The sequence below is a fragment of the Rhipicephalus sanguineus genome, chromosome 4 (genome assembly GCF_013339695.2).
Source record: "Rhipicephalus sanguineus isolate Rsan-2018 chromosome 4, BIME_Rsan_1.4, whole genome shotgun sequence".
Lineage (NCBI taxonomy): Eukaryota > Metazoa > Arthropoda > Arachnida > Ixodida > Ixodidae > Rhipicephalus > Rhipicephalus sanguineus.
Genome location: NC_051179.1, coordinates 91,063,331 through 91,089,008, shown reverse-complemented (window position 1 = coordinate 91,089,008; position 25,678 = coordinate 91,063,331). Strand labels below are relative to the sequence as shown.

The following is a 25,678-nucleotide window of genomic DNA, read 5'->3' as shown; positions in this document are numbered from 1 at the left end:
ACCACGGTTTAGGCTCTGACTGTGTAACAAGGGCATAACACGGTAAAAGGAATTAACAATAAGAAGCAGCACCGCCTTCGTGGCAACTAGTGGAATGAAAAACTCGTGACAAGTCATGGCACACATGCACGGCACACATGCTTGCACCGTGTACTGCTACAAGACAGGCTTGATTGATGGGGCCTGACATGTTTGCCAGCATGTGCCTACATGAGCACTGCTGATTGGAAAATTCCGCTGAAAAGTGTTTCAAAGCGCTTTCTGCCCTACCATTCTATGATTAGATACTGCAGCCACTAAGCTTTTCACTGCACCAAGGGAAACAGACATCACAAAAATTCATTGTCTGTCCCTGTATTATTCAACCCCGGTCCCTGCGCTTGTTCAGGGGGGATGCAGGATTTAAAAAATTATTTTCAAAAAATAAAAAATAAAAAGGCCCTCCCAAATTTGAGTTGTTTTGCATTGCTGGTTCATTGAAGAACAGGCTCACCAAGTATGGTTGTTATCTGTGCAGCAGAACAGAATAATAACAATTTTTCACAAGATGGTGACACTAATTTGCTGTCAAAAGCATTTCTGCAATGCCCTTTTCAAGACGCACCTGTACACAATCAATAAACACAGGAAAACAAGACTGAAACCAAATTCTATCAATGTGTCTGCTCATGCACAAGTGCTAGGCATCTCGACTTAAGAATTTACGGTAGTTGTTGCTTGTTCATGCAACATGAGAATGGCCCTCAATGGTGAAATGGAGTACATCACCTCAGCTGAGCCCGTCACAACCATAGCTGTCTCAGCTTGGTCGTCGTCGTCGTCAATCAGCGCACTGAAGGGGCTGAAGCAAGGGGCTCCAGGTGTGCTCACAGGCACAGGAGAAAGTGCTCCCATTTGTTTGCTTGCAATTTCCATCTAAAAAGCATTCATGCAACAGTAAACATTCGACCAAGTGAGCAATACGCAGAGCACTGAACAATCGCAACATAGTTACCGCATGCAAAACCGCATGATGCAAGCTTTGTTCATACACAAAAAAAATTAAGGCAGCTTCGCACTCGTGCTGCCAAGCCTGAAGGAGGTTTGGAATCTATATTTCTGTTCATTTCTACCTCTATTTCTTACTAGCTTCCACTTTCTTTCTATTTTCTTTTCTATTTCTCACTTTTTCTATGCTATGCTTTACTCTCTCCCCTCGTCCTTTCTTTTCTCTTCTCCCTGACATCCCTCCTTCTCATCCTCACTACCCTTTTCCCCCCTCTTGCTATAACGTACTATACAAGACTGTGCTGTGCTCTGCTAGCGAGCCTAGATAGCCGAGTAGTTATGACGCTCACCTTCAGAGTGTGGATATGCTGGTTCGAAAGCCACCACGTCAAATTGTTTTCAACACTATTTCTTTCTATAAATCTTTTTTCTTTCTGTATTTGTTCTTTCGCCCATAAGTGATATTGCATCAAACAGCGGACAAATCGTCACACGTTCTGGGAGTGAAGCAGAAGAGAGTGCAATATGCAAACCTTACTCGCTTCCGTAAATACATACCCTGTGCCTTTGGTCGTTTAACCAGACTTGCTTGAGCGATGCAAGAGATTCTTGCATTTCTCCTGCAGCACATCATAAAGTGCAACACAGATAAAATACATAATTAGTTTCCAGTTTAATAAAAAAATTATACTGCACTGTTTCTATTCATTTGTGAAGTAAATTGGAACATATTACACACAAACCGATTTCTAGTTACTGACACCTCCAGCTGGAACGCAACCAAAATTTACCATTCACTACATTAGTGAATGGTAAATTAATGGTACATTAATGAGCTTGGCTCACTTACGCTTGCACCGTTTACAACTAATACCCCTATATACATAAAGCGATGCTTGTCATACTTGCAATTAAAATTGCTTAAATGCAATTTTTGGCTGTTCTAGGACACATAAGTTAATCAAATTTTGTATGTTCTACTCTGCCTCATCTTATCCCTTTAATCGCCAACCCCGAGCTGTACTCGTCACACGAGTTTGAACCAATATCGCCAACGACGAGTCACACTCGTCCGACCCGATTTTCCATTCCTTCAGCCGCCAACGTCATGTCATGGATTTCAATTGCACATTACGTGTCTATTGTGCATATTTTAAGACCAGCAACAGTCATTTCACAATGCCACTTCACAAGAAGAATGCCAGTGGCAGCAATCCTCCAAGAAGACGAGGTGCTTCTAGGAGCAGTACATAAAGCAGAATCAGTGATGGCATGGAATTTGTTTCCGACAGTGACTCGGACGTTGTCTTTACCCCAGATTTTGCTTGAGATGACGACGGCGATGCACCGAGCAATGCACGCGTGTGGCAGCGTGTGAACACCGTTAACCCTATAATCATGAAAGCTGTTGTGACGACGAAGCAACACCTGTGCAATTTTCAATGTGTTACCATGTATTGCATCAAGTAATACTTCTGACTTTCAGTACGTTCTGACCCATTACCACATCATGCATTGAGGGAAAGCTGCCCTCAATAGTAGCTTTTCTTTTTGAATTTCTGTGCTAATTCTAAACAGCAATCAATGTTGTAATATATTTTCCTAATCAGAATTTAATCGAAAAATCGTGACCACTTAAAAATTTGGCGATATTGGTACATTTTTTGGGAGTTAAATCAGCGGTTAAAGGGTAGAGGTGTGGTGTCACCAAATTTTGCGGCTATAAAACACCTGCAGTAGGCTTCCTCTGTATGCAAGGACACCCAGCATGAAGTGTTGGACACGGCAAACGTTTAGCCACAAACACTTTATACTACTTCCAAAGTGTGCTTAAATGCGTATTCTCGCAACTGATACTCAATGCTAGCAAGTATTGAATATCAGTTGCGATTTCTCGAACTGATACTCAATGCTAGCGCGACTAACACTGACATCACTGTGAAAGAAGTGCAACAACAGTTTTAGTGACATCAGACCATATTATAGCGACGTGCAATGAGTGGTGATCCACAGCTCCGCTGCACCTGGCAAGCCAACAGAGCATCGGCAGCAAACCTATACTCATGTTTCCTTAACATGTGGCCAAAGTAGCCAAACTTGCTCGCATTTTGCAAAGTGATTCGCATAATCATGCGAGCCAGTGAAGGCAACTTTAGAGAATTTTAGTTTGCTCGCACATTTCTTTGCTTTAGCATACCGGGTTACTGTACCCGCAAACGCGAGACTGGATAAGTGGGGCCACCTGATGGTGATAGATTCCCCAGGCAAGCACAGAAACGTGGTTGCCTGATGTATTCTACTTCTCTGCTGGTGAAAATTTTCAGCAGTGACGTAGTGCTGAATGCACTGCCTTTTTCAACATTTTTTTTTTTCACCAAAGCCACTACGCGAAAACAAATAAACACACCTATAAATGTGGTTGCACGAAGCATCACAAGATGTTGACACCATCATCCGGTAACCTTTACTCCGCAAAGACCTCTGCGTATATCAGAATTATGTACATGCTAATATTCTCTATTAGCTTGTTTTGTGAGTTTTGAAGGCATCTCAACGATTGCTGGCGTGTGCGTGAGAGCAGACGATGCAGTGCTGCGTGCGTCACAGCTTTGTGGGCCCACTTCAAGCTTACTAGAAAGTGATATCACTGTCAAACTCGGCGCCTCAAAACCGAAGTTGTTGATATAAATGGGTGACATCAAATCGTTCGGCGAGAATACATGAATCTTGGAGCACGTATCACGCTTCCTAGAGCAAAAACAAACGTTTCCCGCAAAGAACGCGCAAGCCACAAATTTGATGGCACCAGCCCTTTCAGCACTGTTCAAGTCTGCTGCTGATGTATGAACCAGCAAAATCTAGCACACTTCTGCTGTGATAGTCCACAACACAACTGCTTGCTTTTTGGGATGAGAAAGAGGCATATTTTGCAAGACAGAAGAAAAAAGTCTCAATCACAAGGCAAGAGCTCAGAGCAGTGCAAATGAAGTTTCTATCTTTCTCCAGGTAGCTGACAGATCAGTGACACTACACCACTACACTTGTAATTGCATTATCTATAGACACAATGTGCCCCCCTCTACCAATCTGTGCACATAGTTAAACCAACAAAAGGCACATTGAATTAGTTTCACGAGCCTAGGCAGAAAAATAAAAACGAAATATGATAGTGCCTGCAAGATTACAGCCAATTCTGATTTTATTCTACGTCACTGCCTTACCAAATGAAAAGTCATTGCTGAGTTGGTCGAGTTCGCTTACCCATGCCTTCAATCACCCTCTTTTGAAGCTCCTGGTTCCTTTCTCGCTCATCCGCAAGCTTTTCTTGAAGATTCTGAACACGCCTCTCAAGGCGTGCTGTCTTTGAAGCACAACGTGTGCACTTCTCAGTGTTTTCTATCTCTGAAGATTCTCCATCGTTGTTCAGCATGCTTAAAAAGCGCTTCCGCTTGCTGTCTGCCTTACGTTTATGGAGCTCTTTTCGGCTCACTTGTGCCTGAAAGAATACTTTGCTTAGTAAAAGAGCCTACAGCCAACAAAAAATTGTTAGCTTACTGTCTTTGCTGAGTAGAATTGCACTGAAAAACCTATAAGGAAATATTTACTCTGCAAACATTCGTGTCAGCGCTCACTGTAGCAACATGCACTAAAAAACCCTTTAAAGCAACCTTAAGCCGCAAACTTTATTACATCCTATTCACTTATTTGACAGGTTGTTATGCCTACCGCCTTGAAGCAAATGGTAGGGCTATGCGAGACATTGCAGTGAAAGGCTCCAAGGAAACTGACTGTCTTGGATCCTCGCACAACAAGCAAACAACACATCACAAGGCATTTTGTAATGCTGCCATTGCTTAATTAATGGGATACTGAACAAAATTCTTGCCGCCAAGATTTTCAGCCACATTGAAAGATTGGGTGCTGAAATTATTAGACACAACCTTCATTTCAGGCAGAAACTAGAGGGATACAATGAATTTCATGTGTTTTTTACAAACCGCCGCTTTTGGCGTTTGCGCCATGAACTACAGGACATGACGTTTGGTGATGTTGCACTCACCGGTGCTCAACTGCTGACCCAAAGATTATGGGATCGAACTCCGACCTCCGTGGTCGCATTTTGATGGAGGTGGAATTCTGGAAGCCCATGTGCTTAGATTTGGGCATAGGTCCGTGAAAAATGTGCAGCTCACTCAGACTCACTTAAAAGTATTTTGCTCTGAGGGCTCACTTAGATTCAGATTTACCAAAGTTTTGCAAAACCAGACTCACTCGGACTCACATTCACTAAATTTTTTTTCAACTGGGCTCACTCAGACTTACACTCACCAACATATTTATTCAGCTGGACTCACTCACACTCATGGCTTCACCTGAGTATGAGTGAGCCTGCTTGAGTCGACTCGCGAGTCTGTTGGTGTAAAATTAGCTTTTTCGATCACAGTATCAATACTCACTAACACCAATATCTCCCACAATAGGGTGCTCTACAATACGCCTTTTGATCTTCTGCCATCAAATACGAGTTACCAGTCGTTTCAATCCAGTAAGGACAAATTTATGAAATACGCTACTCGAACAAAATATTTATATTAAGAAGCTCTCGTGAAAGAGTTTGCAGGGGAGCTCATGGCGCCTCTTCCCCGAACTGACACATCTCATCAATAAATACTGTGGTAGCGCATGAACGCTAGTGTGCTGAGATATGTGAGAATAGACTCGAGTATAAACATGAGCCGATATGCAGGCTGATAGTAATGCTGAAGATCAGTCGATGGGACCATAGGTCGGCAACAAACAGTGGACCTCACTCAGACCAACTCAAGAAATATATTTTGCGCTCATGGCTCACTCTGACTCAGACTCGCAAAATTTTCTTCAACCGGACTCAGACTAAGCAAAATACTACTCACCTGGACTTCCTCAAACTCATACTCATGGCCCGATCTGAGTCTGAGTGAGTCAACTCATGAGTGAATTTGCCGACCTATGAATTTAGAGAGGCCCATTAAGCAACAGCAGGTCGTCCAAATTTCCGGAGCCCTCTCCTACAGCGTCCCTCATAATCACGTCATTTCGATATGCAAAGCCACACAATTATTATTATTTATAGCCTGTGGAATAAAGCAACATAGTCACCTTTCCAAGGCCCTCAGCCAAATTTTTGTCTTCGAAGACCGAGCTTGGCCATCGAATCCTTCGTCTTGTCAACCTCTTCATGAGGTCTGGTTTAGATGCTGTAACATTAAAATTTCTTAGACATGTTGATACCCTTGCAACGTGCACACAAAGTGATATAAATATAGCAAGCTGTCAGAGTGCCCGACTATGCGGTACACGTGCATTTCCATGTATAATTAAAGTGGCATAAATACAGAACAATCACAAGGGGTGACACACATCTTCCAATGGTGGCCATTTTGTTCTTATAAATATGCTTTACTTTTAATTATGTAAAAATTCAAATCATGCTTTCAAATGAAATTTTTAAAAAAGAAAGGAGCATAAGCACCCATTAGTGTAAGCGTGCGTCACATGGCAAAGTTTGTTTCTAAGCATGAACTCATAAGTAGGCTTAAGCATATTTCCAGCTTTGTCAGTCAGGTTAAACCACATAACAAAAATGCTAGCACCTTTCTTGTGACAAATGCGTAAAGGTACAGTTTTTCTTTAACTTTGGCTCAATTTCCCCATGCTCTATACCAGTTGAAATAGCCTTCTAAGACTTACCCCAGCAATCTTTCTTATAAAACATTTTAATGTTCACCGGCGAGTCTCTTAAAACAATCATACTCAAGAAATGACATTAATACTTCATTGTGAATGGCTTCCCACAAGCCGTCGACACAAATAATGGTAGATGACCAGCAATTCTTTCTTTAATTTCTATTTCAAGGACCAGCATAATAAACATTCACGGCACGTTAGAAGTAACCTGTAGCATTTCAGAAAGAACTCCAATAGCATGGCGAATTGGGCGAGTTGGTAGCTGTTAATTTCCACATGAAGCGTAAATCAACCAAGACGAAGCAAGGAAACGGGATGAGCGTTTCAGAAAGCTTGTACTCTTCAGTGAAGGGCTTCAGATTTTAGTCTGTTCACAGTTAACACAATCACCGTCAACAGTCAACAAACAAGAACTCAAAATGTGATGTTTAAAAGATAAATCCGAAGGTGTACACTAGCAAGGTGCCCCCCCCCCCTTCTCCACCCGAAGCATTATGTGAAACCCAAGGGCCCTGACCCCCTCATGATACACACCACTGATTACAGTCACACCTGCAGTTACGCGTGTACTTAGATTTAGGTGCATGTTAAAACGCCCCAGATGAGCAAAATGGATGTGGAGTCACAAAACAGTATGTGAAATAATGATATTGTGATTTTGGCATGTGATACCTTAGAACATTCTTTTTTTTCGTGTCATTTTTTACAAAACCTTATGACAAGATCATGTACACAGCTCAGGTTGCAGACAGACTGGGTGGCAACAAATAAGCCATTGAAATGGTGATTTCTAGAACCCATACGAACACGGCTAAGCATCGATCATCCAAATGACACGGTTCATCTCGGTGAGTGCAGACCATTCAGAGCAGTGCACTGAAACAGTTTTGACTATCTATAGCTGAAGCACATGGTTGGACATGCGAGCGAGTATATCTCCTTCAGGTGCGAATATGAAGGACTGCCTAGAATGGCGCATATTCACACAACACAATTCCAAGGCACTCGATATTACATGGCAATAAAGAAAATGAGGCTGTATTTTGCCCCGCGCAACGTTCAGTAATTAATGTTGATTAACGAGTAATTATTTTGAAATCGCTCAGCTTCAATTTCTGCACAAAAAGAATAAAATGTTAGGCTTAAAATCTATGCTCACTTTGTTTCTAAGTTGTGTTCATTTTGAGCAAAGAAAAATACTCCTGACGTTGGACTTGGAACGCGGCCTGTCAAACGATCGTCGACCATGGTAGTGCCTCCAGCGAAGTGACTCTCTGCAGCATTTTGCAGCTCAATGAAGTTAAATGACAGCGAGTTGTACTCTCAGGAAGCCCGTAGAGTTGTGCATACTGCGTTTCAAGCCCGCGGTGCGTGACGCGCCGCGTGTTTCCGCGTGCGCGTGACGCGCCTCCGTACAACGCCGCTGAAGGAGATACAGATATCCAAAACACAAATAATAATAACATAAAATGTCACTTACACCCAAGTTCCTCGACATCGGCGGGGTAGTAGTCCTCTTCGTTGTCGTGAGAGCCATCATGCTTCCGCCAGTAGACCAGCTTATTTTTCGCGGTCTCCTTCAAGGAGGTGGGCCAAAAATCCTTAATTAAAGATACCGCCACTACGGCTTTAGCGCCATCTTTATACGCGACATAGGCATAGGCAGGAAAATCCATTGGATGCAAATAAAAGGGGCAAAAATAACAAAGACAAAATCAGAGCGGTTCAGCTATAGAGCAATGTGTGTGGCTGTGTGGACCGCACTGTTGCCAGATTGGAGAAGCGCTCCTCACCAGCGAATAAAACATGGCGGCGAGACGTGCTTTAACTGAGTAAAATATCGTCAAATTCACATATCATAATTTCAAGGCAGTCAATATTACATTTCAAGAAAAAAAAAAGAACTAATGTGCCGTTTTGTGTGAGCATGAAGCCAAATATTTCATTATTTTGCTGTCAGTCATGTTCCATTTTGACTTCGAAAGAAGGAAATCATAGGCTCCAAATGTTTATGCTACTAGTTCTTGGTTGCGTTCACTTTGAGGAAAGAAGAGTAATACTTTTCACTTTAGTTGTGGAACGACGTCGGACGACCCGTCGAACATCGTAGTTCCTTCACCAAAGCGCTTGGCTACAACCATACTACGCAGAGGGTTCATTGCATCTAATGAGCAATGTATCTTGCTCTCCCTTAGCCACAAGTTCGCACACCTAGCATAAAAATTTGCGTACACAAACGTAGCCACTGCCGCTGCAGGGGATATATCCCAAAAGATTTAGGGAAACCTGTCCGTGGCATTCCGACACATTAACACCCACATAACATGGGACAACCTAAACATTACTAATCAACCGTACATATATGTTTAACACATGGAGGAACTGTGGTTTAACAGCATGGACAAAGGGAAAAAAAAACATCCATGTGAAGCAGTGGGAAGTATGGCTTGCACTAGAAGGAAAACAGAGCCAGCCGCTTGTGCCATCGGAGCCCTGGCCATAACTACCATCGTTTACTCGGCAGTGTAGATGGGAGGACGTTTAGATGTGTTGGCAGTTCATCGTGCTTCAGAAATAATGAACTAGGGACAAGAAGGTGACAAGATCGTGCAGCGAGTAAACGACACCGAAAAGGGGAGGGGGTCATAGAACGCTCCCTTATAAAATAGGTTATGAAATGAGAGGAAGTGAAATGTCCACACGATGCCATGCTATCATAAATTCCCGCTTCGGCATTAGCGGAAAATGTGTGAATATATGTGCTCGTCGCAAATTTACAATCGCGTGACTCAAAAATACGCCTATACGTTTTTCAATTAGTATTGTGTCATTGGAAACGAACGTTTTTCGTCGTTTACTCAAATCAAGAAAAGTAATGCGTGCCTGCCGTGCAGCCCACACAATGTTAAAATTACCATCAGTGAACGCACACACATATGGGCCATAGCTGAGGGTCATTACCAATTAAGTGCGATGAATGCATGCACAAGTAATTATAAGCGCTTATTCGCACATCTCTGATGTAAATCGGCGAAGTACGTATGAGGTATGATGCATGACGATTCGAACGAAGCGTGAACGATCAAATATCATCCAGTGTGTTTTCGACGGATGCCCCTGGAATATTTATCCGAGTCACAAGAAATTAATATGCTGTGTATGATATATGGGCCAAACCATGCGCGCGCAGCCAGAAATTTTTTTCGGGGGGGGGGGGGGGGGAGGTTTCAACTATACTTAAAGTGACCAGACATCCCGATTTAGGCGGAACATGGTCCCGATTTTGCGGCTGCGGTAATTGGAACTGCGCTCTGCCCCGTCGTTTGTGTGCGTCCGCTTTTTCGTTGTCTTTGGCGCGTTGCAGAAAAATAAGGGGCATTTCAATTGAAAAGTAGCTGTTCTATTCGGAACCGGTTGCGCACAAATGGTATGGGGAGTCGGGTCGCACACATTCGATCTTCGCTATGGAGGGCAACATTTTTTGCAATGCTCTCGGATCAGGGCGTTGTTCAAGGCCTCCGCTCGCACCTACAAAGCAAGAATGTGACCTATATAAGACCGAGGCATGCATGCTTTTACTAAAGTCACCGCTATCGTTACGTCCAGGTACTTCTAGAACACTGTAGTCCAGGCGTGGTTTTCCACAAACGTGAGTACATTATTTTCCTGTTGCTCAGTGAAGGCCCTCTGCGCCCTTCGAGCGCGGAAAACTAATCGTGGCTTCCCCTCGCTTCGCAAGTGCGGCAGAAATAAAAAATTCAAACCTTCTGGGACAGAAAAGAAAAAAAATTTTCACACAGAAGCGAGTTTCGAACCAACGTTCTCGCAGGTCCGAGCACGACACATTAGCCGCTGCGCCACTAGAACCAATCGATTCGGTAGGTCTAACGGGTTGTATTTGTATTGTCACGCTGCACGTAACTTTTAATACTCGTTATTCTTACGTCCAGACGTAACTGCAACGGCTACTACCATGGCTACTACCGTTACGTCTAGACAGGGAAAAATCCAGGGACTTTAGTCTAGAATAGACACTGCCTACCTAAAATTATAGGAGACTCTATGATTATAGTGTATTCTAGGCACTATACTATGATATACCCATCTTAAACCCGCTGGATAAATGCATGCACGAGAGAAGCATGCACCGTTAGGGTGCCTTGATGCCCGCGCGCTCCGCTGAGGGTGAGGACAGGCGCGTCGTCTGCTACGACGGCCGCCATTGCGAATCCCGCCGCAGCTCGGCAGCATGCGGAGCGCGCTACACAAAGCGCTTGCGGTGCGCGGATACGTCCGGAAATAAGTGCACGCTAGTGAGCTTTCTCTTTTTCTTTTCTTTTTGAAGCTTGGGCAGCTTTTATTGCTGTTGTTGCCTAAATGTTTACTAAGGAAACATGTAATTCATCTAAGCTGACGGCCTGTGCATGTGTTATGCGCTAGAGGTAGACGTAGACTGTTATGTTGAAACCCAATCCTCTTCCTTACGCCGGAAACAATAAAGTCTAAAGCCTTACTTAATTTTCTCGTAAGCTCTGCATTCCAAATACACAAACAATCGTTTAAAGTATTTGTATACATGTCAGCAGCAGCAGTATATGTATCTGAACACACACAATTTAGTGTTGCGAAGCTACCTAAGCGCGATTAAGGTGGCTCATTTAGCTAAGTTTGCAAACAATTTACTCGTTTATTATAAATGGCGTCATACATATTGTACACAGAATAAAGGGCCGAGGGGCAGTATGGTGCGAATATCCTGCTAAAATGAAACGAGAGCTTCTTTATCATTATTATTGCTGACATTTCTTGCTCACAATTTGTAGCCGCTACTGTATCGGCATCGAGTTGCACCTTGAGTCCTTATGGAAACGATGAATACGTTGTTAAGTAGTATCCCGTAAAAATTTGCATGCGCGCAGTATCAGTGCGTTTTTCCTTCTTTTTGTATCTCCAGTTTCTGCAGGTTTTCTCGCATGCCCAATTGCATGCACATATCATTGAGTATTTCCAATACTGTTTTACACTTTGTGCGGCAGATGCACGGCGTCGTTTATTTGTCTCTTTCAATAATATCTAGGGTTTTACTTGCCAGAACCATGATATGATTATGAGGCACGCCGTAGTGGAGGGCTCCATGAATTTTGACCATCTCTTACCTGCACTGACATCGCACGGTACACGGGCATCTAGCATTTCGCCTCCACCTAAATACGACCGCCGCGGCCGGGATCGAACCCGTGACTTTCGGGTCAGCAGCCGAGCTCCGTCACCACTATACCACCGTGGCGGACGTCTTTTTTAAGTCGAAAGCCTTAAATGCCTCATCAAACGCAAAACTTGACCGTCGGCGTCCCGCGTCTACGGCGTCAGCGTACCACAACGTTGGGGACGAGGGATGCAAAAAATCATCGTCGCGTGATGACGTCACCATATGACATCATCATGGCTTCACAAATTTGGCGTGACGTCATATGATGTCTTTATCGCATGACATCGTAGCTTGGTCAAAAGTGGGCAGATCACGAAGGCAGTGCAAAGCCAGGTGAGGTGCAACCGATCTTGGAGGCAATGTTAAACCGCGCTTTGTGCGCAAAAAACGGAGAAGAAGATGGCTTTCGCTTTCGAGCCGTCTTAAGCGAACGCATAAGGGAGCCTGTGAGTTTTTATTTCATTAACTGGTTTTCCATGACGTACTCATTGTACAACTTGACTTTGTTTCTTGTATTTTTTTTTACTGACATAGCGTGTGTACTGTACACAATGCTTCCCCGTCTTCTTGTTGTTTTCATGCGTCTTCTTTGCATAGACGCTTTGCGAGAACTGTTTGTATGCGCATTCCTGTATGAGCTTTCAGGGCTTACATTATTAATAAATAAATTATGCTTGCCCAAAGAAATAAGATACTCAGTGTGTGTGTGTGTGTGTGTGTGTGTGTGTGTGTGTGTGTGTGTGTGTGTGTGTGTGTGTGTGTGTGTGTGTGTGTGTGTGTGTGTGTGCGTGTGTGTGTGTGTGTGCGCGCGCGTTATTATCCAGTGTACAGGCCATTTATTTGTGCGCATTTACGCTGCGCTGAGAGAACCAACTACACAAATAAAACGCAGATTACATAATAAAACACAACTGCCACTAGTCGATTCACAGTGATCGTAAATGATTAAAAAAACAGGAACTGCGTAATTATTTAAGACAGGACGAAAATGTAACCTTGAAACACAGAAACAGAGAAGGATAAAAACATTTAACTGCAGACTTACATACGTGGGCATCAGACCAGCACAGAAGGCGTACTTGAAACACGAAAAGGAATATAAAAACAAAGAACCCACTGTGGTTTTAGTTATGGTGCTTGACTGGTGAGCCGAAAGTTGCGGGATGGAATCCCTGCAGCAGCGGCCCCATTTCGATGGAGGTGAAATGACAGAGGCCCGCGTACTTAGATTTATGTGTACGCGTTAAAGAACAACAGATGGTCAAAATTTCAGGAGCCTTCCACTATATACGGTGCCTCTCATAATCATATCGGGGTTCTTGGGACGTAAGTTCTCACAAATAATTATTATTAGGAAAAAAGAAGGATCTGATCTGCAGACAAACACGTATAATATATTCCATGATACATTTCAAATCACAAAAAATAGCGTAAGCAAAAGTCAAAGGCAGATACAGGACCAACCAAGTGCAGTAAAGAATGTTTGCGAAGTAAAATGCAGGATTCATGCACACGTGAACCAAAACATTTTGAGCATGTAGCTGATATCAGTGTGTCCATTTATTACGCAAGGTTAACACCGGCAGAATTATTCTTGCATGTGCATTCAAAATACCGGCCGGAAACGTACGCTGCAAGTGCATAATGTGTTCTTCGGATGCCGCTTGTCACGTTTGATTTTTACTGTCCAAAGAAACCTCGTATCTTCTAAAACGATACAGCTCCCAGCGTTTCTGGAATGATTGGTGCACTGCGGCATGCAACACCCGGCCATGGTGACGGTAGCGAGCGCATAAAACTGGAGGGAAACGAGCACCGACCCAAAAACAGCACGCGCGCCACGCACAAGTGACCGGGCGGGGGGTTCAAAATGGCGGCAACGCTGCCGCCGAGGCCGAGGAGGCGGCATCTGCCCTTTCAAAAGCTGACACCACTCTAATGCACCGTCGACTGAGAGCGCCCTTCGTGGCTGCATGTGGCTACTCTGGCTACTCTGCAACGCCACCTAAAGCCGTTGACGTGTTGTGTTGACTAGGGTCCCTAGTGTTGACGTTGACTTGGTTGACTTGTGGAGTGTGTGCACGGTAGAAAGCAGAGAAAGCGGCAGAAATCAAATGTGCCTATGCTTGTAAAACTTGCAGATTGTCGCGTCATCTGGAAGCCGAAGAATAAAACATAAACAACACGTTTTTTTTATCACGTTGTTATGATGCTGAATTTTTTTTTAGTCAAGAGAAAACGGGACAACTATCAAGTTTAACCGCGTATTCCATCAATGGAGATATTAGATTTTGTATATAGAGAGTTTCGCTACTCGGCATGATCGACGAACTCTGCTTGCAGCACGAACGGCACGAATGGCACGACCGCATGGCTTGTTCTGTGGGTTTTGCAGCTGCTGTGTGAGTGTGCATGATGTCTGATCCGTCTACCCCAAAGCATCGTAAATTATATCTCGACAGAAGCGAACCTTTTGTTTTGCCGCACACGACGAGATATAGGGTAGCGAAGAGAAAGCGAACCCTTGCGCAGCACGCCGCTTGTGTGCCAAGCACAAGTGCGGCTTCACTGTCGCAAGAGTCCGATGCATGCGAAGCGTCCGCATCGTCGACTGTGCCAGTTGATCAGCAAAGTGACACCCGGGGCCCGTTAGTCAACGACGGTTCGCCAGCGCCTGTTTTGACATCACCATCTTCAGGCGAATGCGATTCGGACAGAGGCCACTATGCCCGCTCACAAGGAGAAGTGCCAGCTTCGGCAACAGCGTCTGAAGATGAATACAGTGACCATTCGAGAAGCGACAGTAGCGGCGGTGAATCGCAAGAAGAGGGCGACAACTTTGAAGAGGAGGAGTTGCTGGCATCGGACTTCTCCGAATTGCATGGAGCAACGCTCCCAGGCTCCCCTACGACAAAGGCGGCTGCGGTGATAATGATTATGGCGTTCGTCATAACACACGGCCTAACCTGGGTCGCACTTGACGACCTGCTGCGGCTGATAGACGGCCTTTTCGGTTTCAGAGGCGATGTGCTGCCGAAATCAAAATACCTTTTCCGCAAACTGTGGTCAAACAGGATGCAAACAATTATGAAACACTTTTTTTATTGTGATAAGTGTGGTAACCTTATGCAGCCGGCCGGCTCCTCTACAATGACATGCCCTTCCTGTTCTATCAACACCGCCGTCGTTACACTCAAGGCAAGAGGAAGTTATTTTGTTATTCTAGACATGAAAGAGCAGCTGAGGTGCTTATTGTCCAAAACGAAAGAAGCTCTCTTCAACAATCTTCTGAAAATAAAGGAAGCCATTGATCGGAACATTCCGTGTTTGAATGACATCTCAACAGGACTTGTGTCTCAACAGCTCCGAAAAAATGGCTTGATCAGTTGGAGGGATCTGACTTTAACACTCAACACGGATGGCAGCCCTGTCTTTAAATCACCCACGTCTTCAGTGTGGCCGATACAGTTCCTGGTCAACGAGCTGCCACCGGACGCCAGAACGAAGAACTGTATGCTTGGCGGCCTCTGGTTTGGGAGTCACCCCGACATGTCGCTCTTCATGGCCAAGTTTGTGGATGAACTGAACCAGTGTGGTAGCATCGTGTGGAAGCACGCAACAACAGTTATGCGATCTGCAATTCATGCTATCTGCTGTTGTGTCGATGCTCCAGCTCGGGCTGCCGTGGGCAGCATGGTACAATTCAACGGCTTGTTTGGATGTCCGTGGTGCTACACCTGTGCAGAGCATCATGAAGGTATGATATATTCTCCATAAAATGTGTTGCCTAACTACTTGGTCTTACTGTATACAACATTGATGGTGCAAGTTTGCTGCTTGTAACTAGTACATTTTTAGTGCACCAAAAGAAGCACTAGCTTTTATATAATATATATATCAAAATATTGGGAATGAATGTTTTTATGTGACACAACCATGTGAAAGCAAGAGATATTGAAACGAAGAACGGCATAGGAGACCTAGTAATTATTAAATTAAGGGAAAAATTAATGAATGTGGGTGAAGAAGCAACTCACTACCAGCGGGGACCGAACCTACGAACTTTGCGTTACGCATTTTATCGTCGCAAAATACTCTTACATATGGAATTTGAAAGGGTTCAAACGTGAGCTAGTTGATATAAATATATACAGCGGAAATTTGGACATGACTTCACTTTTAAGAAGTCATTAGAGTAGTTGCTAGTAATACTGAAAAAAAAAGATAGACAACCTTACGTTGAAGCGCATAGAACAGTAGGTGTTAAATGCATGTTGCTAATTATTGCGCAGGCTGTCGGGAATTTTCCTGATGCTCTACATTGTTAGTTTGACAGACTCTGAAAGTTGAAGCCCTGTTTCATCTTTTTATGGCACAATTATGTGTGCAAAATGCATGGGTTCAGCAAATAAGATAAGTGGGTTTTACATTTAATCTTTTTATGGCATAATGTGTGCAAAATGCACGGGTTCAGGAAATGAGATAAGTGAGTTTTCCAGTTGCTATAGACGTTGAAAGTGGGTCAATAAATATTCACATTGCATGTGCTCTTTTGGCCAGCTGCTTAGATGAAAAAATGCCAAGCTCATACAAAGAAGTACAGTTTCTGAATTCTTAGTTGGCCTCTGATTGCCCGGCTATGCTAGTAAACAATATAATTTTGCTGTCAAGAACTGCTACTGATGCTGCGTGCACAGTTAAATTGTAAAATCTGTACTTTGTGGTGAGTGTGTTGCACAGGAATGTTTGGCGAACATATGAGTCTGAGCTGCCAAATGACAATCAATAGTAGAATGTACAGTCTCCAAAACCTTTCACTAGCGTCCATGACCATGACTTTTCTGTGCGTCAGTGCCACATGTACGTGATGGAACTAAGTTGCGAAAAATGGTTTTGTGAGTATGCATTTTATAGGCACGCATATGCCCTCATTCTTTTTGCAACTTAATTCACTCATATAGCACAGGTGCTGGGAAAAAAAACTACCGCTCATGCACTTTAGTTAAGAATTTGGGTGACTGTAAAGTACTCATGGACTCAAACGTGACATCAAATTGTTTAGTATAGTGACTAATATGTGCAATTGCTTGACATAGTCACGTCATGTCACTATGAACGTGGTCTTTAAAGGTAATGTTGGCTCCGATATACACGTTAAGAGTCAAAATTACGTCGATATGAGCCCAACTGAATATAATAGAAACACTAGTTCATAGCAGGGGGGTCTCAAACACGCGGGCCGCATGCGGCCCGCCAGGCTCTCGGTTGCGGCCCGCGAACCGCACATGACTGTCTTCACACCACGTCGTTAAAAAATTTCTTATTAAGTATGTTCAGGAGCTACATAGACCTGACTGGCTTAAAGCAATGACTGCATGAGGCATCCCATGTGTTCACTTTGTTTTGAAACATAACTGTGAAACAAAAATTGTATTTCACAATGAACGTCCAGATTGGAGTCAATTTGGAGATCGGTATCGACATGTCGTTGGAATCCTGGCACGAAATCTCTTTCAGAAATGAACTTTATATGGGATATGGGAAAGTTTTCTTTCCAATGGCAGCGTTTGCTGGCAAATTGCCCCCCTCCGCGCTCTTACCTCCTTCCCTGCCCCGGCCCTTGAGGGAGTAAATTCGTGACTGCGGCCCGCTGGCTGCGGTGAGTTTGAGACCCCTGGTATATAGTATGCTACTTAGCCCTAAATTGTCCTGTTTGAATCCATGAGTACTGTACTCAAAGTGACAAGTATTATTCAGCTTTCTTGCCATTTGGAGGATGTGCATTTCACAAGATTGCCACTGTGTCGTGCACATCGCACTGTTTTTAAATGGGCCTACTCCACTTCTCGACTGCTACAATGTATTGACGCTAAATGCAGTCATGAACAGCAGGAAACAAAACACTGAAATAGAAAATGACTAAGTACTCTTGGTCATATGAATCCATGTGTGTAGCTTCTTTGGCAGTGAGAATTTTGTTGCACTTGTAATGTTCACGTTCGGTGACTGCAGCATTTCCCTGCATACACCTGTAATGCCTATTGACCGCGAGGGTAAATAAGTAAATAAATACACAAATACCTAGCAAGACACTATGTGGCAGTCGATCCGATCTCGGTAACCATTAAGATGTGTTTGTCTTACAGTGCAATTCTCTTATATATCAAGGTGATTAAAATGCATGGCTCATTAATATATTCTATTCAAAAATGCTGTGCAGGGTTAGACAGAAACCGCTGCTAACATATCAGCACCAGTGCTTCATCTCTCATGCCAACAATTTTCAATATGCCATTGTATAGTTCACAGCACCCATGAGTATGACAGTACACATTGTATATACTGCTTGATATTTTATTTTCAGGAGCCCAGCGGTACATGTTGTCCACTGTTGGTGACCTCAGGAACTCCGAGGACGTGAGGAGGGACATGAGGTTTGCCGTGGAAGTTGGAGAGCCAGTAAATGGACTGAAAGGACCATCGCCACTTATGAGGCTAAAGCATTTTGACTTGGTGTCCGGGTACACTGTGGACTATATGCATTGTGTACTGCTCGGAGTAGCAAAATGTTTCACAGACTGCTGGCTCGATTCAACCAACAGTCAAGAGCCATTCTACATAGGTATGGTATTAAGATAGAATTTTTCAGAGCTGTAGTTCATGTCTCAAGAAACTGGAGATACCCGAACAATTACTGACAAGTATAGGTGGAAAGGAAACTATGCAGAGTCATTTATTTTTGGGTTAGTTTCCTAAAAACCTGCAGAGTTAGAATCTGGCTTTGTTTACAATGAGGAAAGCTGGGAAGATGTTGGGTTCTTACTGTATGTCTCAAAGGTCAATGGGACATAGAGCTAAGCATGTAACTGAAGTATGGTCCACTTCTTTGAGGCCAATTTTTTAAAATATAGATAGTAAATAACTGACAGCAATGCGTGAAAGAGAGAGCAATTAGCAATTTATATGATTAAATCATGTTTGTGAATTCTCACAAGCAAGCATTATTAAAACTAGTAAAACAAGCTGTCCAAACAAAAATGAATAGTAAAAAGCTTGTGGTGACTCGTTTATTCTGTTGTCTGCCTTTTTCATGAAAAGAAAAAAAAAACATGCGTATAGTCTATACCGCTATTCTTTTTAAAAGGCATGATGCCTCCACATCCTACAAGCCTTCTTGGCATACTAACCACGCTCATTTTGATTGCTTCTCATTTTATCCAGGACCTGTCATACTTGTTCTGTTTTAATGTACTTTATATGGCCTGGCTACAAAATTACTTCATCAATTATCCCAGTCTGCATACCTTATCATGCCTGACTTGAAAAATTGTTCTTTTATTGTAAAAGCTACCATTTGGTACACAGAAAAATGTCAGCGCTGAAGTAATAGGGATGGTGGCACTTTTTATATCCGAGTTGTACAGATGGCCATCATGCAGACATGTAAATGGGACACTTGAAAGTAATGTTAAGTTGAACCCAAGTTTCATGTTAAGCAGTGCTTTATTTAGGAGTATATCACTTTCAAAGGGTCCAGATACCCTTAGAGCAATCCAAATGCCCTCCTGCCTCTTGATTGGGGAAGATGGCACATAAACCTTCACTGCCTGTAACATGGTGGTATGGTTTGTTGGTTATAACATTGGAAAAACGCAAGAGCAGGGCCAGAAAGTGAGCCATGTTGTAGAATGGTTAGCTGGAGGCTCATTTTGTGTCATACATTCTCTTTAATATCTAGATTCAAACATTCTCAAGAATTAGTCTGTCAGTAAAGCATAACCTTTTATTTGCTTTGTTGTCTTTTTAAGGTTTCCTTGAAGTAAGATTTTTCCATGCTTTGTTGTAGTTTGCTACCAACAGTCAATGGCTTCCTTCTTTAGGACGCCCAACCACTGTTGCTGAAATCGATGCGCGGCTGATGGGAATCAAGCCACCACATTCCTTCACACGCCTTCCACGATCACTGAAGGAGCGATGCCACTGGAAGGCCAGCGAGTGGCGGAGCTGGTTGCTGTTTTATGCTGTGCCTTGTTGTTTGGGCATACTGCCGCAGCGTTACCTCAACCATTTCATGCTGCTGGCGGAAGGAATATTTGTGCTTCTTCAAGAGGAATTGACTGAGAGCCAGCTGCTGCGTGCAGGTATGGCAGTCTATGTTCTTTAATATGGGTGCACTTGTTCTGTAAAATAATGTTGATCATTATTTTTGAAGAAAGAGGTTTTGTGGAAAAAGTAATCCATTTGCTTGCAGTGCACAGGCTTTAAATACAAAGGCAAAAATGCTTAGAACAAGTGCTTTCTCTATTAAGTTTCCCTGGTGTTTATGGTCTCCTTTGTGCGTGCAATGGGAGACTCTCGAACAAAATGCTTTCGCCTGGCATAGAGTATTATGCCTTTTTGAGAATTTGTTGTTGCCATGCCATTTCCAGTGCATGTCTCTTGAACTGAATAGTTTGATTGGTTGTCTTCTGGTGCATTTCGGTTTCTAACCTAGCAGTTATTTGTATAGTATATAGGCAAGACAATGATTATGTTGGTTTTTAAGTGCTGTAGGAGGAGAGAGAAGGGAGGGCAGGGCTGAAGTAAAAGGTGGTGCGTTCACCTCATATTTTATCATTCAAAAGTAATCTAATTTATGATTGGAAATTGTAATGATATCCAATGAAAAATACTTTTGGGACACAGAAGTCACTGAAACAAGTTTCATGCATGCTTGTCTAACTGGTAGGACTACAGTTTTAATATCCTCACGTAAAAATATGGACACCAAGGGTGAAAAGAATTCAGTCAGTTTCTGTAAAATGCACACGCAAATACACTTGGCCAAGAGTATGCGGGCAGCATCCGACTCTGAACTACTAAACCCTTATTACGTTCATATTTGTCCATCTGGTTTTATTTTTCGTTCTGTCTGGGTCAGTGTTGCGGAGTTGCCACTCCGGAATTGGAATGACTCCGGAATCGTTCCACATTTTCGCGACCCCGGAATGGAATGGGGACAATGCTTGGAGGAATGGAATTAAGCACCTTTTGCTCGGAATGGAATGGGAATGGAATTACGCCTTTTTCCGAAAATAGAGCACGTTTTCGTCTACGCGATGTTTTTCAAACTTCAAAGCCTCGAATTTAACAAAGCAATATTTTTAAAATGGCTTGGCTGATTACAAGCACGGTACATTTATAAGCAACGCACTTACTACAGTTCTACAGTTCAGAAAGCTGCGAGCGACCGCTGCTGCTCTAGCCCGGGAGATCAGGCGTTCCTGAGTCTCGAGCTGAGAGCTGGTCAGCCCGCACTCGTTCTCCGGGGTGGGATCATTTCATTATTATCGTTATTTCTTTTCTTTGCATTTTTTCTTTGCTCGGTTGCTACGACTCGGCACATACCCGTGTCCGCATCGCCAAGCAATGAGGGCATTGGGAAGGAAAGCCTTAAAATACAGCATAGAAGTACTCGCTGACTGCTTCGCATGAAACCGATTCCCACAACAGGCTACACCCTTAATTGCTACTGCTGTAATATCATGCTCAAATTAGTCATATAGGCCTGAGTACATGTTTTTTCGATGTCGAAGGCCACAAATTCTCTAGGTCCATCTTTAGTTAGCCAGAGCCAAGGGTAGGCATAGTGCAAAAGGTGAACGATGTGCCAATTTGTAAAAGAGAAACCGAGGCATAAGTTAGTGTACAAACAAATGCATTATCCCAGCAGATACTGAAGGGAGAAAAAAATTATCCCTGCGCGTTGGTTCCCATTGATAGCCCTACACGAAAGTGGCGAATACTCATGCACTGCCTGACCTTTATCTCACAAGCAGTTTAATACCTGACACACATACATAACCTTTGCGACAAGGAAGACATTGCATACCTGCGCACAAGCGAACACAGACAGTTCTCCTCACCCCATCCATGCTTGCGAGGCACGCTTGACAAGCGTGAGTGCCGACGAGCAGTGCGGCCCAGTGTTCTGTATTCGATGCAAAGGCACAAGGTGCCCAAGCGGTGCACTGTTCCAACTAATACCAGTAGATCTAGAGGGTTTTGTTCCCCATTAACCGAATCTTAGTTTTCTACATATTCACGACCGCTCCAGACGCATGGAAAAACTGCTTAGTCTTCTTGAACACTACATTTGTCAGCATAAAATTCCCTATGTCATCGTTTTAGCATTAACACATCTAAGTCTAAACAATATTAAAACATCACCATTCGTTCAAACATGCTGACCATGCAAATACTACAGGTAGTGGGAGAACTGCCCCTATGGGAATAAGTAGGGTGGTTCTACTGCGCGAGATATGTCACCAAGCTACTATGCCTCGACCTTGGTAACGTGTTGTGCGTACTTTTGCAGTTCTTAATGCATCTGATGACATCAGCTTTATGAGGCATTCATTCTTAACTCGATAAAACTATCAAGATGCCTTTCCTAGGTTGAGGAAATACGGGAATGGAATTGAACTGCCCGGCCATTCGCGGAGTGGGAATGGGCTAAGTTTTTTTTCATTCCGAGGAATTGAAAGGAATAGAATTGCGGCAAGTTCCAATTCCCTGAAATGGAACTGGAATGGAATGAAGGCACCCATTTCGCAACACTGGTTTGGGTAGCATCATTTGCAGCATTTCAGGTGTATGTGGCTGTACTTTTTGAAAACCTGATTCAACACAATGGCAGTATATACGGCATGTTGTCTCTGTCTTGTACTTGAATGCAAATTTCAGGCTCGTTGGAAGAATTATTCATACTAATGGCCATTTCATTCAAATATAAACACCTGCAAAGACACTAAAGAGAGTTCATCTGTCTTAAATATGAAAGTGGAGGTAGGGAATAGATCATGCTCGCACTTTAGTGATGGCCAACCTGGTGGAGTGCATACAGGAGCATAGCCAGAAATATTTCTTTGGCAGGGTGGTCTGACACTTCTTCAGGTGTTTTGATTCCTATATTTATATGTGTGCATGTACAACGCGTATATATACACATACAAAATGTTAAAACATTCTGGCTGCGCCTCTGAGTACATAATTGCTGGCAGGTGTGACATAGTGAATTGCATACGGGTGAGTTCATGAGAGATTGACACGGGTCCAAAAATTGATATTTTAGATTTGATTGAGTATTTTATATTTTGTGCACATACCACCCAGTAGCCTGAAAGGGAGCATTCTTTTATTAACTGCATAATTTAGGAGGAAAATATATTGAACTTATATGTGGAGAAACTAATTTCATCCCTTGTCATTCTCGAAAGTTCACGACGATATAAAAACACAAATATTAACTTTACAAAGAAAAGGTTGTTTTGGTAAAACGTATGCGTAATGAAGAGTGAAGCATCATTGTTTGAAGCCTGTGGACAGATGGAAACTGTTTTTGAAAAATGTCTGAACAGGCGACGTTTTTTAAAAGTTGCTATATTTGAGAATTTTTTTCTGCTAAGCTGACACAGCTAGTGTTTCATAACTTTGTGACCTATGACAACATAATGTGTTCAATATGGCTTGTTAATATTGTTGCTTGACCTCAAGTACATATTTTTATAAATGGCCTCAAAATTTCAATTTTGGCAACAGTTAAGCCAGAGAAAAATCAATATTTAAAAAAATTGCACCTTCGATTTTTCTTAAAATTCCACAAAGAGACCCTTACAGATCATATAAAAAGAATATAAAGAAACATGTTGCATTATTTTTGTTTGCAGCAATTATTTGAGGGTACAAGTCGCAGCTTTTCGAGGATGCACCTGGGCGATAAGAACATGAGAAATCGGGACACAGCGGAAGAGAATGAGACATCAGGAATGCTTACAAATACCAGCGTTTATCTTGTCTCATTTTTTTCTCCTGCGTCTGTTTGTGTGCTCACACTTTTTTGTCGTCGGCTTTGTGTCACTGTGAGTTTAATAATGTGTTTGCTAGATGTTTCAGCCTGCAGGCTATGCTAAGAACATGTAAGACATCAACTTAAATCATAGTATTAAGTGTAACATTTGTGTGCGAATGTTTGCTATTTAAAAAAATGAATTTCTGGAAAACTTCTTTTGCAAGGAACCTTAGTTTGTGCATTTACCTGTATTATAATGCATTCACTTGGCACTCCTTTGTTTTATAGGGCGCTTGCTTCAAGACTTCGTCTCCAGGACGCTCACTCTTTACGGACCGCGCATGATGACTTTCAATCATCATCAACTTCTCCACTTGGTGACAGCTGCCAGGAACTTTGGACCTCTGTGGGCGCACTCGGCGTTTGTTTTTGAGCATGGCAACGGTAAAGTTCTTAGAACAGTGACGTCAGCTAAGGGAGTGCCACAGCAAGTGCTAGAGCGAATGGTAATGCTACAGCAGCTTGAGCTTGCCATGACGTTTTTCCCTCTGCAGAGGAAAGTTGCAAACTTTGCTGACACTCTTCTTGGCCACCCCTTAACCACAAGTGCCACACACGTGAATGGTGCATGCATGTTTGGTTCATGTGTGCCGTCTCCTGTGCTCTCAAATGAGGAAGAAAATGCTCTCTCCTTGGTGTTTGGATATGTCCCTTCTGTGCAAGAGCACTTCCGTTTTTTTTTTAAGGGAACCATGTTTACCAGTACCAGGTATACAAGAGCCAGAAAGAGCAACAGTTCAGTTGTGCAGACGAAAGAGGGCAATTTTTTTGTAATTGACAGAATACTTGTAGTAATGAATGGTGGGCATGAGAACTCTGACTGTGTTTTGATTTCTAAGAGGCTGGTATGCACTGGTGAAGGCAGGAGGCTACCTCCTCACATAAAGGATTGTTTTTTTTCACAGTCAAGCGTTGTTGCTTTGGCAATATCTGATGTAGTTGCACCGTGCCTTCTAATTGAATTTGTTGCCGAAGCCCAAGCATACGTTTGTATTTTGCCAAACCTTGTTGAAAGAGATTGACACACCATATGAAATCCTAAAGGGACTCAAATATCCAGTCGGCATGGACTTTTCTTCAAGTACTGTTACAGAAACCCAAGTGCTTGTTTTGTGCCAAGGAAATGCTAGTTCGAAAGCAAATCACATCTGAGTGGTCTGTATACTGTTGTGAGCAATGTGCTAGGCACGGTTCATCAGAACTGCTACAGATGGCACAAGTGTCCTGTGCAGTAACTAGCCGCACAGCCGGCAACCCTGTGTTCGACTGTCGGGATTCAATGGCGCGTCGCAGTTCCGTGTGTTCGGCAGTTGAGCCATAGACGCTGACGCGTGAAGACGTTGCCTAACAATTAATGTATCCTAACCTAGTTCCAATAAAGGGGTACCGACACCTTTTTTCGAAGGCGAGTTTACTTTGCCATACAAATCTCTTGTATGCAGAGACGGCTCTGAGCAAGTGTGAAGCTCAGCAAATGTTGACAAGATATTTTATTTCGATTATAAAGTCAATTTTTCCATTGCGCACCTACCGACATCGACACTAGCTTGACTGGCTACAGTACTAATTCTGGTGACTTCACGCAGCAGTCTGGCCAGTTGTGATGACGTCAGGTACCAAAACTTTCAAGATGGCCGCTTGTGCGTCACCAAAACATTCAAAAGGGCCGCTTGTGCGTCACCAACGGAGCCACGGTGCGGAGCGGCCGTGAAAACGTCACTATATTTTGTGCGAGCATGTGATGAAAAGCTCATACTGTGTTGTGACGTCAGGGTACAGTAGGAACCGAAACTAGCTTTTAAAAACATACTGTAATTACTTTTTCAGGGTGCACTCGCGCTTAGCACTACCTTTTCTAGGCTCTT

The 25,678-nt window shown here is 43.1% G+C and overlaps 1 protein-coding gene across 1 annotated transcript; it reads left to right on the top strand.

Annotated features, from left to right (window-relative positions):
- The first annotated feature begins 730 nt into the window (after window positions 1-730).
- LOC125758252 (uncharacterized) lies at window positions 731-24,835 on the top strand. Its single transcript, XM_049415270.1, has 6 exons — window positions 731-860; window positions 14,622-14,848; window positions 15,392-15,518; window positions 18,288-18,545; window positions 19,804-20,064; window positions 24,042-24,835. The coding sequence occupies exons 1-6, from the start codon at window positions 731-733 to the stop codon at window positions 24,833-24,835; spliced, it is 1,797 nt and encodes a 598-aa protein (XP_049271227.1).
- The last annotated feature ends 843 nt before the right edge of the window (window positions 24,836-25,678 follow it).